Source organism: Hyperoodon ampullatus (assembly GCF_949752795.1).
Source record: "Hyperoodon ampullatus genome assembly, chromosome: 1".
NCBI classification, from domain to species: domain Eukaryota; kingdom Metazoa; phylum Chordata; class Mammalia; order Artiodactyla; family Ziphiidae; genus Hyperoodon; species Hyperoodon ampullatus.
The window spans coordinates 42,818,963-42,836,819 of record NC_136914.1 but is presented as its reverse complement, the minus strand read 5'-3'; the positions used below and the strand labels follow the sequence as shown (position 1 = coordinate 42,836,819).

Genomic DNA, 17,857 nt, shown 5'->3' with positions numbered 1-17,857 from the left:
GGTCAAAATGATTGCCCTGAAGTGTGGACATGAAAAAAAAAAATGGGTGGAATATCAGAGCCATTTAGAAACAACTCAGTTTTATGAATTTTCAGTTGTTCAACAAAACCAGGAATCCTGAGTTTTTGGCATTATGGTATGTACATAGAGCAGAACAAGGAAAGTGAATTAACTTTTATGGAATCCCTACCATGAGCCAGTACTCTACTGGGGCTTTTTAGTGCTACTTTATTAATCATCAGAGTAATCCTTTATGTAACAGGGATAGTAACACTTTAAAAATGAGGAAATTGGGACTTCCCTGGTGGCGCAGTGGTTAAGAATTTGCCTGCCAATGCAGAGGACGCGAGTTCGATCCCTGGTCTGGGAAGATCCCACATGTTGCGGAGCAACTAAGCCCACGCACCACAACTACTGAAGCCCGTGCGCCTAGAGCCCAAGCTCCGCAACAAGAGAAGCCACCGCAATGAGAAGCCCACGCACCACAACAAAGAGTAGCCCCACTCACCGCAACTAGAGAAAGCCCGCGTGCAGCAATGAAGACCCAATGTAACCAAAAATAAATATAAATAAAATAAATAAATTTATAAAAAAATGAGGAAACTGAGGCTAAGAAAGATTATATAATTGATCCAAGGTCAGTCAGCTAGTAACAGAACTGGCACTGGAATTCAGGTCTAGGTAACTTCATGATCGAGGTACATTATATTTCACATCCCAACGCCAAGGAGCTGTCAATATTGTTTACAGTGATAAGTATCAACTCCATTTAAGATGGGACCTGGGAGGCTTCCCTGGTGGCACAGTGGCTAAGAATCTGCCTGCCAATGCAGGGGACACAGGTTCGAGCCCTGGTCCAGGAAGATCCCACATGCCGCAGAGCAACTAAGCCCGTGAGCCACAACTACTGAGCCCGCTCACCTAGAGCTCATGCTCCGCAACAAGAGAAGCCACTGCAATGAGAAGCCCGCACACCGCAACGAAGAGTAGCTCCTACTCGCCACAACTAGAGAAAGCCCGCATGCAGCAAGGAAGACCCAATGCAGCCAAAAATACATAAATAAAATAAATTTTTTAAAAAAGGGACCTGGGGACACTGTCCATATCCCTATGTTTTAGTTGCTGCAAACATTAGACTATAAACTCCTCAAAGATACATTCCTACTCCTACTGCTATATACATCTAGCATAGTATACAAAATACTGTACACATCTAGATTTATGTCTGCACAGAAATACTTGTTGGCTAATTAAATAATGTGGATATAATGATTTGATCTTCTGCATGTAATTATTTTCATACTTTTTGAAAAACTGATGCTTGAAAGCCATATGTATCTTGATACTATTGCCTAGATATTTGAGGGGAAGGACTTGACAGCCAATTTAGGTAGAAATCCTTCATTCACACTGCCACAGACTCCTGCTCTCTACAGCACCCACAGTTCATTGATCTGAACTGCTTACGGTGATAAGGTCAGCGAAAGCAATGACTTGGGGTGGATCCTTGACGGGAGTGATCATGATGGTAAACCTCTGATTGTCCAGGCGGTTGTGGTCCAAATCAGAGACAGAGAAGTGGAAGCTGTCAGTAACCAGATGACCACCGGTCTCAAATGCAGCTGAGTACCTACAAAGGCCAAGAGAAGAGCAGAATGAATGAACTACACCAACAGGTCAAGTAAGATGACTGAACCTTTGTTTAACAATGGGGCCAGAAGTAACAATCTTTTAAGGGAGCTACTGGTTAGTTGCTTACATATTTTAATACAATTTAAACAAATTCTGTCACGTAACACCAGGTGGTTATATACCTAATTTTCTTGTTGTTGATATCTTCCATTGTGAAATTGGAAACCTCTGAGAGTTCTTCCACCTCAGGTCCTGAGGTTCTTAAGAGAGCACCATACACAGGCAGAGAACTTAACTGAATCCAGATCTCTGGGTCGGGGGAAGAATCATCCTAATTAGGCAAATATGAGGCAAGACATGAATGCACGTTTGCAGGAATCAATATTTCCAGTAAAGATCTCAGGTGCTCCCTTCTCTACTAAATGGAAAAATCTCTTTCCCTTTGTGATAAAGCAACACCATTTAAACAGCATGAAAATCCCAGTATTTATTCCTCCTAAAATGTCTTTTTGATAATGTCTTCTTTGAAGAGTAGCTCAAGATAATAGTGGGAAATGCACTTTAGGTATAGCGCGTAAAACAAAGAGATGCCCTATGGTTACTATAAGAGCCACACAAGGTTTTGTTTTTATTACAAGCATCTAGTGAAGAGCAAAACACAGTCAGAAATATGTCATCCTTCTAGAAACACAGTTGTAGGATTCTTCTAGAGTTTCTAAGAATAGTTTGCTTTTTAGAAACAGGTAAAATTCCACTATAACATATGATAACAATTTTAAAATTCTGTGAAACAAAGAATGGAAGGTATTTAGCTTAGCCAAGGACTCACTTTAAGTAATATTTAACGTGATAAAAATTTTAGTTTAACAAAAGAATTTAGGAAATTATGGATTTCATTCTACCTAGACCGAACCTATGGATGTTCAACCCCCAAGATGCCCAATATTAACAAAGACCATTTATTTCCCTTTCCTCTGCACTGTTTACTCAGAAAGAAAATTGGCTTTCTGTGTTGCTACCTGGACAATAATTGAATGTCTTAATGAACAATTTCTTCTTTCTTCAAGGATATTTTTGGAAATATCTAGGAGGGAGGCAACAACTTCTTGGAAAGATTCCCTGAGTCATTCATCTTTTAGAGCAGCTGGCTGTGAACATGAGGGCACTTAACACTTTACCACAGCAACAATGAAAATAAATATTGCATAGCCAAATGTATTTTCACATGCAAATTTGCATGGCTATGTTGTACAGTTAGTTGAGGTATGAGATCAGGAATATGAGCACGGCTGCCTGGTGATCTGGGGCAGCAGGTTTTAGTCAGCTCTCATTTCTATCCCAGAGACCTTTGTAAGTTGACAGTTCAGAGCCTCAGTGAAAGATCATAGAATTTTCCATATTTCTTCACATCACTTGATAACAGCATGGAAGGAATCTCAAATTCATCGAAGCTGCAAAACTTCAGAAAATTTCCCCTAAATTTATACTTTAAAAGTTTCTCTGTTTTTCTACTTGAGTTATCAAATACAATATGCAGGCTTCCAAAAAACTACTTCCTAATTTTACTGTGAGTATCCTCTGAGAGGGAATTTTTAGAAGACAGCCAAGAGTTCTAAGGTATTATCTTCTGAGATGGTGATAAACTACAAGGACAGAGCTCCTGGCTCTTGATTAGAATAAAAAGCTTCTAAATTCCACATTGGTAAATTTGGCAAAGAAATGCAAATTTCATGTCAGGCACAACACAACTTATAATTTTTCAAATCTCAAATGACTGTTGGGTTTGAAACAGTGTGAAATCAGTTGGATTTTTTTTTTCTGAAAATGCTGTCATAATTTAAAGAAAATTACTATTTTGGGATGTCCAAGATACCGTGGGTGAAAAATTCATAAGAATATAGACTTTGTTCTTATGTAATTTTTCTACTCAAAGACCTTCTCACCCATTTTGTATTCATTCCCTTTTTCATTTTCTTTTTATTATTTATACATTTATTGACCCAACATTCAACAAAGGACTAGAACTTTGATGATTAACATTTATGTATGAGCTCCTCTTTTACCCTGTCCCTGGGCCTACCATCACCCTGGATCTTGTTTCTTATTTCTTTGAATTTCTTGATATAGTTTGATATAGTATTATAAAGTAGCTTCAGTTTATTTTTAACTTAAGAAAAGGGAGTTAGACACTCCTCTTGTGGAATTTATTTTTCTTTTTACTCAGTAGCAGACTGCTAAGGTCCATTAATGTTGTTCTGTGCAGCTATAGTTCATGTGTTTTGAGTGTTCTCTAATATTCCATAGAGTAAGTACACCACAAGATATCCTGTTGATGCTGATGGACATTTGGCTTATTTCAATATTTTTGCTATTATAAACAGACTACTGTTACAAATAGTATTGCTATAAACATTCTTGTATATATTCTTGTGCATATCTTGTGTACCTATGAAAGTGCCTCTTGAATAGGAATCTAGGAGAGGAACAATTAGGGTATATGAACATTCATCCTCACAAGACAAGGCCAAATTCTTTCCCAGAGTGGTTGTTCCAATTTACAGTTCCATTAGCAAAGAACCTCCTGTAGATCTATTTCCTCTCCAACATTTGGTATTTTCATACTTTAAAATTTTTGCCAATTGAATTGGTGTTAAATGGTATATAGTCTAATTTGTTTTCCCTGATGTCTAAAAAGGTGAATGTCTCTCCTTATGTTTATTGGCCCTATGGGTTCCTCTTCTGAAATTCCTGCTGATGTCTTCTATTCATTTTGCAAATGGATTATCTTTTTCTTCTTGATTTGCAGACGTTCTTTATATTTTCTTTGTTATTTTTGGTTATATATGTTGTAAATATCTTTTTCCAACTTGTAACTTGTTTGTTTTTTTGTATTTATGGTGTTTGGGAGAACATAAATTTAATTTTAATGTAGTCAAATTTATCAATTTTTTCTTTATAGTTAGCACTTTTTGTTTCTAGTTTAAGAAATTCTTCCTTTTCCCAATATCATGAAAATATTCGCCTATATCCTATAAAGAATTGTACACTTTTACTTATGACACTTAAGTACTTGATTTGCTACAGTTAATATCTGTGTAGGGTATGAGGTAGCAGTAGTCTTTTTTTAACATATGAATAGTAATTTTGTGCAGATTCATGTTTTAAATAGTTTCTCCTGTTTCCACTGATCTGGCTTGCTATAGCTGTTTTATATTACAGTCCCAAGTGTGGGTCTGTTTCTGGACTCTCTAGTATATACCAGTGTATACTGCTTTAAACAGCGCAGGTTTATAATGAAGCCTGATACCTACCAGGGCAAGCCCCTGCCCTCCTGTCATTCGTTTTCAGAATTTTGGCCCTTTGTTTTTCCTTCTATATTGTAGAATCAGCTTATCAAGATCATAAAAAGTCCACCGGGCTTTTGATTGGCACTCAATTGAATGGAAAGATCACTTGTGGGAGAATTGCTATCTCTTTGATACTAAATCTTCCTATTCGTGAATATGGCGTATCTTGTCATTTATTTAGTGCTTTTTAAACATCTGCCAATTAAGTATTACAATTTTCCCTGTAGAAGTATTGTCTTTTTTTGTTAGATTTAGTGCAAAGAATATAATTTTTGTGATGCTATTATAAGTGGTATCATCTTTTTAGTTACACTTACTGGCTATTTTTGCTTATGAATAGAAATGTTATCGTTCTGTTGACCTTCTATCTGGCCCCCTGGTAAATTCTCCTTTTATTTCTAAAACTTTGTCAAGAGACTCCTTTAAATTTTCTTTATAGTCAGTCATAGCATCAATTTTGTTACATTTATACCTAATATGTGTTAAGTAATATTATTATAGATGGTATCTTATTTTGAATTAGTGTATTTTGGGCTGGTGCATAGAAATCTATTAGCTATTTAAGATTAATCTTATATCATCCTCTCCATATTACAAATGAGAAAACTGAGCCCTAGGGAGTTTAGTGACTTGTCAAGGGTTATTATGCTAGTAAAAGTGATGAGCTTAGATTAGAACCCATTCATTCTAACTATAAAACCCATACCCTTCCTTACTTGTTTTCTTGCAGTACATAACAAATTGTGTATAGGAAACCACCATTAAGAAGCAAATCACACAGAATCCCACTTTTGCCTTTTGCCTCTCCCGACATCACTTAACCCTCTTGCAGTTCATGATACTCTAATTAAGAACAGGCTCACCTGTTCCTATCTTTTCATATTCTGCTCCATTTATGACCAGGGTTTCAGATGGCTTTTCCAACTTTTCTGGATGTTCACAGCAAACTCACTAACTATGAATGTCTAGAAAAATCTTCCCCATGACATTAAATACAAAACTCTTCTACAACCCTCAGAGAAAGTTAGTGTATAACTTAGCTAAGTCTTTAAAATATGCTACGCTTTCAGTGAGCTAGGATAATTCTTTTGGGGTCTTTCCGCTCTAGTGGGTAAATTCACATTCATACAATTTCTGAAAATACATGTTCAGTTGCCAATGGGCTTGCATTTTGAACTGCAGCTTATAATATGCAGTTGACAGGAAGGAACTGCTCCTGGAATCCTATTTTGGTCTGTCAAACATTTTTCAAGCCTTGGTGATCTACTGATTAAATCTGTATACATACATTTTTATGAATTCGTGTTTCATAAGATTCAAAAGACCATAACCTATGGTAAGAATCACCCGTTAATTAAAAAACAAAATCAAAGGTGTTCTGAAACTATACTAGACCCATGAGAAGAATCAGGGTGGAATGCTGTTTCCCATAATTTAAAAAAAGACAATTTTAGGGGAAAATCTGTGCAAAAGCAATTGAAGCAATTGTTCCCAGGCCAATGCTTCATCTTAATGCTACTATTCAGGACTAGATTTTATAGCCAGACTATTCAGCTCAGAAAAGGATTACTTAAAACTATATAGTGTATTTTTTTAAAAGGCCAGATTATTGGTGGAAATTGTAAGATTAGCAAAGGAAAAATTCAATACTAAGAATGATTACCATTCAGACAATTATTCTTATTTTCAGCGTATTTGTCAAAACTACTCATTATTATTTTTACATGGAGAGTTCACATCTGTTTACAGCATACTTAAATGAAAAATAAAAGTAATTATCCTCATTATCCTTAGCTCCAGAGGTAAAGTCAAGGAAAGAGGATGAGTTTAATTTAGCCAGGATCACTTATCAAATTAAGGTCAGATTGGTGGAAAAAACAACAACAGAGTTCCTGAATCTACCCTTAGTCCCCAAACCACACTGCTTCTCTTGGGACACTGGATGGAGGGTGAGTCAGTAATCCTGCCACAGGAGCATGCCAGCATTCTGTCCAGAGCTGGACCTGAGACAGACGCTGGTGAACAGCAGGCTTTCTCTCAGAAAAGTGGGCCCTGAAATACCATTACTTATTAGTCACTGGCCAGGTAAGTTCTTCTAAAACGCTCTTCTCCTAAAATTCCCATTTGAAATATTATCGATGGAGCTTAAAATATGGGGACTTGGGCTTTTTGACACTGGCACTATTTCCAGGCGACAATTACCCATCCCTACAAATAGGGATTTCATCAACATTCTGCTCATTCACTTGTCTGCTTGGGAGACAGTGGGAGCAGCTGCAACAAAGAGTGTAACTATTCCTAAGAGTAGAATGATAGGGAAGGGGAGAAAAAAGTTCTTTTATGGCCATATGCCTGATGGCCCAAATATTCAGCCATGGCATCCCTTTCTAGTCCGCCTAGTCAGAGGGTGCAGTGGACAAAAAGACAAACAGAAGAACTTACAACGTAAGCAAGATGTGACCTAGTGATTATAGTTGTGCTTTTACTGGCAACGGTGATGCTCAGAGAGGCGCCAGCAGCCAGCCGAGGCCCCCGGGCCTCAGACAGTGACACCTCCACCCTCACATCCACTGTTGCTGCTGAGATGCCATCTGTAACTGAGATCTCTATGCTGTCCTCCCGCGCAGAGGATCCATCGTGTAGATACTGCAGAACATTTTTCTCTACATCCTCATATGTGAAAGTGTCACCTTTCAAGAATAAAACAAATTGCAAAAAAACCAATTACTTCTGGGAATAACGTTTTTCATTTCCATAACACCTTTGTTCTCAGGATTTCAAAGTACATATAGGATCATAAACTCTGGGAGCTGTAAGCTAATTAGTCCAACCACCCACCCAATATAAGATTCCCTTTATACTACCCTTGCAAAAGGGTTATTCAGCCTGTCCTTCAACACGGCTCAAGGTGGGAGCCTCACTTTTTTACAAGGGAGTTACTTCCACTAACGATAGCTGTAAAATTCTTTTAAGTTTTTAATCATGTTGAGCCAAAATCTGCCTCTAACCTTCATTCATCGCTCTTCGTTCTAGAGAATAAAGAACATGCCTCTGTTCCTTATGATAGCCCTTCTAGAATCTAATCTTGATACTGAAGATTTACTGAAAAAGTTAAGAAGGTAAATTCTGCTAGACAAACCTGTAAGAGATCTTTGTTCTAATTGAGAACATAAGGTTTTTTTAAATTAAAAAACACTTAGAAATTGAAAAATATATTTAAAGTTAGAAACCTAAACTGTGTAGGTCTAGAGTACTAACTTGTGTTAGATCTGATAGGTGTGGTGTGAAAAAAAATGTCAAGGTCATAAATGTTTAAGAAAAATAGGTTTAAACAAAATTTAAAATAAAAAATTTTTAAACAGCAAGATTCATTAGAATTCTAGAATCTCCAATATTCAACATTAAAGTTTATCGAAATTATTTGGTCATAGACCCCTTTTTATGAGAAATTCTACTTAGTGCCATGGGTCCCAATGATTCCACAAGCACAGCTGAGGAACTGGTTTTCTTGGATGTTTTATTCAATTCTATTTCTTCATAGATTATTGACTGCCATAATTGATGTTATGTAATGAAACAAAATAATTTATTTATTCTTTGTATTCATCTTCTAAGCCTTCTCTTTCAACATTGTGTTAATGTGATTTACTGGTGCTAATGGTAATGTGCCTAAAAAAAGTAATAAAACTAATAATTTACAAACATCTTTAGAACTCGTATATTAATTACACAAATATAGGTTAAATATAATGGTAAAGAAACGGGGCTATGAGTGTTATGCTCCTAACATAGTTCCCTTAGGATGCCTGAAATTCATCTTTTTTTTTTAACATCTTTATTGGAGTATAATTGCTTTACAATGGTGTGTTAGTTTCTGCTTTATAACGAAGTGAATCAGCTATACATATACATATAACCCATATCTCCTCCCTCTTGCGTCTCTTTCCCACCCTCCCTATCCCACCCCTCTAGGTGGTCACAAAGCACTGAGCTGATCTCCCTGTGCTATGCGGCTGCTTCCCACTAGCTATCTATTTTACATTTGGTAGTGTATATATGTCCATGCCACTCTCTCACTTCATCCCAGCTTACCCTTCCCCCTCCCCGTGTCCTCAGGTCCATTCTCTAGTAGATCTGCGTCTTTATTCCTGTCTTGCCCCTAGGTTCTTCATGACTTTTTTTTTTTTAGATTCCATATATATGTGCTAGCATACGGTACTTTTTTTTCTCTTTCTGACTTACTTCACTCTGTATGACAGACTCTAGGTCTATCCACCTCACTAAAATAACTCAATTTCATTTCTTTTTATGGCTAATATTCCATTGTATATATATGTGCCACATCTTCTTTATCCATTCATCTGTTGATGGACACTTAGGTTGCTCCACGTCCTGGCTATTTATTGTAAACAGAGCTGCAATGAACATTGTGGTACATGACTCTTTATGAATTATGGTTTTCTCAGGGTATATGCCCAGTAGTGGGATTGCTGGGTCATATGGTAGTCCTATTTTTAGTTTTCTAAGGAACCTCCATTCTTTTCTCCATAGTGGCTGTATCAATTTACATTCTCACCAACAGTGCAAGAGGGTTCCCTTTTCTCCACACCCTCTCCAGCATTTGTTGTTTGTAGATTTTTTCATGATGGCCGTTCTGACTGGTGTGAGGTGATACCTCATTGCAGTTTTGATTTGCATTTGTCTAATGATTAATGATGTTGAGCATTCTTTCATGTGTTTGTTGGCGATCTGTATTATCTTCTTTGGAGAAATGTCTATTTAAGTCTTCTGCCCATTTTTGGATTGGGTTGTTTGTTTTTTTGATATTGAGCTGCATGAGCTGCTTGTAAATTTTGGAGATTAATCCTTTGTCACTTGCTTCATTTGCCAATATTTTCTCCCATTCTGAGGGTTGTCCTTTCATCTTGTTTCTGGTTTCCTTTGCTGTGCAAAAGCTTTTAAGTCAGAAATCTATCTTAATGATACTTCTTTTGTTCAGTAATTTTTAAAAAAATCTGCCTTTGTGACTCCTAAGTGCCTATTTGTTGCTCTTACAAATTCAATGTACCTTCAAGGTCAAAGATTTGACACCCCCTCTCTGCAGAGATATTCAGAAGAATGCATTATTACATGCCTATTAGGAATTATATAAATGTTTTGAGAAAGTACAGATTGTCAGAATAAGTATACAGCATCCCAAGGTGACAACTTTGAAAGGGATAATATTCACTTCAATATATGAGAGCCGACTATTAAAAATTAGATTTAGTTGTGTTCTTTGCACTATACTGTACTTCCTAAACAATCAGCATGTATTATTCTTTATAATCAGGGAAAGCACAGTAAGTATTATTTTGGAAAGCTGGGCACATTACCACCCTTTTTTAGTGGGTGAAGAAACATGTAGTTTACACTCTCAGAGTCACAGTGCTTAAAATATTGTGAAGATTCACATACAAAAATAAGGAAGACAAATTTATCTCCATGAACAGACCATGGGAAGCTGACAACTCATGTAAGGTCGTTCTAAATGCATTTACTCCAGGTTTCAGAAATCAACAAATTTTACCTACAACTTGAGGAAATAGCTTCATAGTTTTGGGGTGTGGGTAGTGGTACAGAGAAAGAAGTCCCAGATACTTCAGCCAATGACTAAACACTAAAGGTTTTTCCTTTCTACGTATCTCTTTATAGTTTATCCCACAATGTTGCTTTACTTCTTGTCTGAGACATAAAACCGACTGCAATGCGAGAACAATATTCTGTGATAACATATATGAGAAAAGAGTCTAAAAAAGAACGAACATATTTATACATATAACTGAATCACTTTGCTGTACACCTGAAACTAACACAACATTGTAAATCAGCTATACTACAATAAAATTAAAATATTAAAAAAAAAAAAAAAAAAGAAATCCAAGCAGGCCAGCGACAGAGTGAGCAGCTACCTGAGGCCATGGGTCCTGGGAACCCAGCTGTGTACTTAAGGAGCACGCCATGCTGGGGAGGTTTCCGGAGCTCAAAGAGGAGTTCAGGCACTGTCTCCGTGTCTCTTACTACCAACTGAAGTTCTGCAGTCAGGAGAATAGAGCATGGTGAGAAGATGTGTACATTAACAACTGTATACTCTGGGTACAGTAAAGCCCCAGGCCAGGCTGGAAGCCATGTTGTGGGTAATCTGATGGTTAGAAGAAAGTGCTGTCTAATTTGAATCAACCACAAAAAAGAGTGAAAACTTGATAATACAGTCAGTTCCCAAATTACAAGTAGGTTCTTCCAAAAGTTAACTTACTAGTAGGTAGTTCTGAATTCAGAATACCTTTTTTCTTTCATACAAATGAGGGAATGGTAGCCCATGAAAAGGTCAGTCCTGACTGACCAGGTAGGTTTTCTTCCAGAAAATACTCTAAGAAATTGTGTTTGCTTTTCATCATTTCTTCCCTTCTCCTTTCTCTGAATCTACAGAAGAGCCAAGTTATTTTAACAATGGCTACTCTGGCCATCACTGACATGAGAAGGAGTGGGGCAAAAGGGACAGTCATCTTTGTATCTATGGCTTGTTTATAGGTTGGATGATAAGTAATTTTAGGCCAATACCCATATATAGGAACTGGATAAGGATGTGTAGAGCACAGCTTACAAAAATCACAATACCCACTATTCGCTCTTAAGATGTTCTTGGTAAAAGAATAAACTTCTAAAAAGTAAGTATACTAATAGGTAAATAAAATCACATATAAAACACTTGGGACAACTCTTAACTCTTCACAGCTTCTGAAGGTTATGGTGACTTGTCACTCCTACTGTTACTCTTTACTTTCTAAAAAGAAAACAAGAGCAGTCATTGAAACCACTTCCCTCTCTTCTCTTCTCTGCTCTGTGTTACTTTATATTTTAGTGACGGCAACAAATCAAACTCCTAGAGACTGGAAAATAAATTCTGCATTGTATTCCATCACTGAGCATTGGCTTCTGAAGGGTTTATTTCCTTCTCTCCATGCTGCTTCCATATGCGTGGAAATGGGCAGAGGGATGGCTATGGATGAGATGCCTGCAACTTCTGGAAGAGAAGGTCACTACTTTTTGGTAACCATGAAGAGATTTATACAGGGACTGTTACTGAAATATGGTTCCATATCCAAAGCCATGTTTCTTTCAGGTTCCCAGTTCTTACCTATGGAAGTGCTGCCTCCTGGGCTGACTTTAAGCAGTGGAGCTGTAACCTGGAACACTGGCGGGTGCCAATCAATGCGAAGTAAGTGAACGGTGAGGGCCATCTCTGGACTTGTGTGCCCTCCATCCGAAACTAGAAAGAGTACACACACACACACACACACACACACACACACACACACATCAGTTTGTAGTCTGGTCACCTGTAGGCTAGTTCTATAAATATGTAGCCAGAAGCTTTTTTAGATTACCTTAACACTTTGAAAAGATGCTTATAAATAGAAAATGTAAGCAAGCAAGATACTGTGAGCTATTCTACAAAGCTCTTTCTACTGAATAACAAAAAAGCTAAAACCATAACAACAAAGTCATTCTAAGAAGCAACTTTCACAACAAGGTGATACTGACAAATATTAGTGGAAGGGAAAGTAATACAAAATATGCACTCTTAGGTGATGCTGGTATAAGCTTTTATTTATGGAGTATTTTAGATTCAATTCATTCTTCCAATGTTCCAGAGAAATAGTTTTTTTGGGATATCTCTGTTAGAAATGATGTCTGTCTCATTATAAAATAATTATTTAAAAGGATAGAAAATGTCTACACAGATAATTCTAATGTCATTTGTTTGGAAGTAAGCAGACCCATTTTTACCTAGTCATTATGCACGATGCAATAAATGGAAGAGCACCTTTGTGAATAAAACATTGACCTTAAGATTTTATTCCCCTGGATTACCTGACATCCAAGTGAGCACTGATCACTGGAGAGAAATGAAAGCAGATTTGCCAGACCCTTGATTCTTATTTCCACTTTCCTATATCTTAACATGCCTTCCCTTCTCTAAAAGCCAGGTTTGGAGGAACACCTGCACCACCCACTCATTGATGTATTTATCTGCAGTGCCTAATTTTTTTTTTTTTTTGTGGTATGCGGGCCTCTCACTGTTGTGGCCTCTCCCGTTGCGGAGCACAGGCTCCGGACGCGCAGGCTCAGCGGCCATGGCTCACGGGCCCAGCCGCTCCGCAGCACGCGGGATCCTCCCAGACCGGGGCACGAACCCGTGTCCCCTGCATCGGCAGGCGGACTCTCAACCTCTGCGCCACCAGGGAAGCCCTGCAGTGCCTGTTGAGAAAACTGAACTGTTGATATTTTAAACGTGTGGTATGCTTATACATGGGTTGGTTACAAGAAACAGGTTTCCTTCACTACTTTCTTGTGGACTTAGTTAACAAGTCAGTAGGAATCTGACCTCTATTTCAGCCAAGTGAACCATCACTTAGTGACTCCTGGTGATGATTCCAACAAGTTTTAGATTTGTCTTTTCCTTGAGAACACATCTAAAAGATATGGTTGAATTTTATAAGGTGCATTCCATGTCCTAGAGAAGTCCAGAAATAGCCCTACTGAAGGAGAGAAGATAGTATCCCTGTGAGAATGAAGGTTTCATGGCTCTGGTCATTCAGTCAAATGTCAAAGTTACTGTATCTGCTTCTTTGTGCTCAATCTTTTGTGCTCTCTGGATAGTCAGAGGTAGGGACCAATGATTCTTAAATTTTGGGAGTTTGAAGACAAAAGTACAAACTTTTCCATAAATTTCAGTGGATTCAGGATTCTCTGAAGTCCCTGGAATCTAAGTTAAGAAGTCCCTTTATTAAATAAAAATAAATGATTGCAAAATACAATTCTATCTTTTTAATGTTTTACATTGATTTTATTTTTAAGTGTGGGGGGGCACCTCAGGGAGTCTTCACCATCCTTACCTTACAGAAGAGGAAAGGAAAGGCCCTAAAACTTAAGCAGCTTTGGTCATATCACACAGCTGTTGGTGTGACCAAGGTATATCCTTGTCTCTATAAGTAAAGTGAGGAAAGCTGTTTTCTGGTACATGTAACATAACAACAAAATATACCATGAGGGTGAAGTGCTTTGCAAGCAAACATAGGAACTTATAATCAAAATTTAGTAATTACATGTCTAGCCCTCTCTTTAAGCAACGTTTTTGATTTCTCTGAGAAATAGTCAAACTGCCTCTTTGGTCAGATGCCTCCTGCAGACACCATTCACCCTGTGTGTTTTCCTCACTCTGGATGGTTCTGTAGAGCATCTGTGCTTGTCTTGAGCAGTCAGGTCAGGAATATCAGTTTGCTGTCTCAGTTTAGCTGATTAAACAAATGAGCGGTTCTCCCTCATTCCATGGGTTAATGTCAGGGCTTGGGTTTCTTGCTGCCTTAGTTCATTATGTGTCCAAGTTAAATTTTTCTCTCACAAAACTCTGCTAAAAGAGATGGCTTCTTTCCTACCAGATTCCAAAAGTTTTTCTCTTTCAAAAAAAAAGGAACCTCTTATACCTTTCACAACAGTCAACTCAAAATGGATCATAGAACTAAATGTAAGCCACAAAACTACAAACTCTTAGATGATAACATAGTAAAAAACTTAATGACCTTGGGTATGGTGATACATTTTTAGATATGACACCAAAGACACGATTCATGAAAAAAATAATTGATAAGCTGGATTTCATTAAATTTAAAAACTTCTGCTCTGTGAAAGAAAATGTCACGAGAATGAAAGGACAAGCCACAGTCTGGGAAAAAATATTTGCAAAAGACACAACTGATAAAGGCCTCTTATCCAAAATGTACAAGGAGCTCTTAAAACTCAACAATAAGAAAAACCCAATTAGAAAATAGACTGAAAACCTCAACAAATACCTCACCAAAGAAGAAACAAATGGCAAATAAGCATACGAAAATATGCCCATCATCATATGTCAGCAAATAATTGCAAATTAAAACAACAATAATATCCTACTGTGCACCAATTATAATGGGCAAAATTTGGAACACTGACAACACCAAATGCTTATAAGGATGTAGAGCAAAAGGAGCTCTCATATATTGCTAGTGGGAATGCAAAATGGTTCAGCCACTTTGGAAGACAGTTTGGGTGGTTCTTATAAAACTAGACATACTCTCACTATACACACAATTCAGCAGTTGCACTCCTTGGGGTATTTACTCAGAGGAGTTGAAAACTTACGTCTACACAAAAAACCCGCACACAGATGTTTATAGTAGCTTTAATCATAATTGCCAAAACTTGGAAGCAGCCCAAGATGTCCTTTAGTAGATGAATGGATAAACTATGGTACAGCTGGACCATGGAATATTATTCAACACTAAAAATAAATGAGCTACCAAGCTATGAAAAGAAGGAAGAATCTTAAATGCATATTACTAAGTGAAAGAAGCCAATCTGAAAAGGCTACATATTGTATGAGTACAACTATATGATATTCTGAAAAGGGTAAAACTATGGAAGACAATAAAAATAGTGGTTGCCAAAGGTGGGGGGAGGTGAATAGGCAGAGCACAGAACATTTTTAGGGCAGTGAAAATATTCTGTATGATATTATAATGATGGAAATGCCATATGGCAAAAATGCCATATCTTGGTCTAAACCCATAGTATGCACAACACAAAGAGTGAACTCTAGAGCAAACTGGACTTTGGGTGATTATGATGTGTAAATGTAGATTTATCCTTGGTAAAAAGTGTACCATTCTAGTGAGTGATGTTGATAATTGGAGAGGCTATGCTATGCATATGTTGGGGCAGGGGGTATGGGGAAAATGTCTGTACCTTCCTCTCACTTTTAAAAAAAAATATTTTTGGCTGCACGGGGTCATAGTTGTGGCATGTGGGACCTTTAGTTGTGGCATGCAGGAATCTTTTAGTTGCAGCATGTGGACTTCTTAGCTGTGGCATGCATATGGGATCTAGTTCCCCGACCAGGGATCGAACCCATGCCCCCTGCATTGGGAGCACAGAGTCCCACCCACTGGACCACCAGGGAAGTCTCCTTCCTCTCAATTTTGTTGTAAACCTAAAACTGCTCTAAAAAATTAAGTCCATAATATATATATTTTAAAATCACTCAACAGTAAAAAAAAGAACCTCAGGCAGAAACAAGATAAATTAATTTAAGGTCGGCCCAAGGTCCATTTCCTTTACTCTGTATAATAGGTTCATGGATCATTTAACTTAAAGTCCTGGAGAAGGTTAATAGTTAACCCCTTCACCTATTCAAGCTTTCAGGTAAGTACTGAGGCTTGGAAACAAACTGGCACACTACCGTGATACTTGTTTTGCATGACCATAACACATACAGACAGACTAAATATCTCATACTCAGAGTCAGAAACTTGTATTAAAATCCTGGTTCTACTGCTTACCAGGTTGGGAAACATGAACAGATTACTACTCTAATGACCCTTAGTTTCCTCAGCTTTCAAATGCTAAAATAAAACCTGTCCTTACAATATTGTTATTAGGATTAAATAAGACAACTTATATTGTAAATCGTTTTGTAAAATGTAAACTGCTATAATCTGTTGTATCTTATTACCGATGTATGAATTATCTAGAAGTCTGTCACTAGAAATGAGCTGATACTAGGTTCTTTTCAACAATGACAGAACACTAGAAAAAGAAATAAAAGGCAGTTAAATCAGAAAGAAAGAAATAAAACTGTCACTATTTGCAGATAACATGATATTATATATAGAAAACCCTAAGGAGTCCACCAAAAACCAAGAGAACAAATTAATTCAGTACAGTTGCAGAATGCGAAATCAATACATAAAAATCCGCTGCATTTCTATACACTAATAACAAACCAGTAGAAAGAGAAATTAAGAAAATAATCCCATTTACAATTGCATCAAAAAGAGTAAAATACCTAGGGATAAATTTAACCAAGGAAGTGAAAGACCTGTACAATGAAAACTGTATGACATTGATGAAAGAAACTGAAGACACAAATACATGGAAAGATATTCCACACTCATGGATTAGAAGACTTAATATTGTCAAAACGACCATAGTACACAAAGCAATCTCCAAATTCAATGTAACCTCTATCAAAATTCCAATGGCATTTTCCACAAAAATTAGACAAACAATCCTAAAATTTGTATGGAACTACAAAAAAAAAACCCCAAATAGCCAAGCAGTCTTGAGAAAGAAGAACAAAGCTGGAGGCATCATGAGCCCTGATTTCAAACTGTACTCCAAATTTACAGTAATCAAAACAGTATGGTATTGGCATAAAAACAGATATATAGCTCAAAGGAACAGAATAGAGAGCCCACAGATATCAGGTCAATTAACTTATGAAAAAGAACAAAGACTATAAAATGGGGAAAGAACAGTCTCTTCAAGGTACGGTGTTAAGAAAACTGGACAGCCATATGCAATAGAAGGAAACTGAACCACTAGCTTACACGATACACAAAAATTAACTCAAAATGGATTAAAGACTTGAACATAAGACCTGAAACTATAAAACTCCTAGAAGAAAACATAGGCGGTAAGCTCCTTGACATCCGCCTTGGCTTTTTGAATTTGACAACAAAAGCAAAAATAAACAAGTGGGACTACATCCCACTTGCACAGCAAAGGAAGAAGCTTCTGCACAGCAAAGGAAACCATCAACAAAATGAAAAGGCAACCTACAGAATGGGAGAAAATATTTGTAAATCATGTAACTGATGAGGGGTTAATATCCTATATATATATATATATATATATTATATATATATATATATATATATATGAACTCATACAACTCAATAGCAAAAAAACCCCACAATCTGATTTTAAAAATGGGCAGAAAATCTGAAACAACATTTTTC

At 37.1% G+C, this 17,857-nt stretch overlaps 1 protein-coding gene across 1 annotated transcript in view; it reads right to left on the bottom strand.

Moving 5' to 3' along the window:
* FRAS1 (Fraser extracellular matrix complex subunit 1) overlaps window positions 1-17,857 on the bottom strand; it is a gene marked incomplete at its 3' end in the record, with an annotated part of 456,967 nt that overhangs the window by 92,558 nt on the left and 346,552 nt on the right. The window contains exons 36-40 of the mRNA XM_079718352.1: window positions 12,157-12,288; window positions 10,931-11,053; window positions 7,422-7,669; window positions 1,815-1,963; window positions 1,468-1,630 (exon numbers count right to left, since the gene is read on the bottom strand). Coding sequence (XP_079574478.1) covers window positions 1,468-1,630; window positions 1,815-1,963; window positions 7,422-7,669; window positions 10,931-11,053; window positions 12,157-12,288 — 815 coding nt within the window. The remainder of the gene's footprint in view (window positions 1-1,467; window positions 1,631-1,814; window positions 1,964-7,421; window positions 7,670-10,930; window positions 11,054-12,156; window positions 12,289-17,857) is intronic.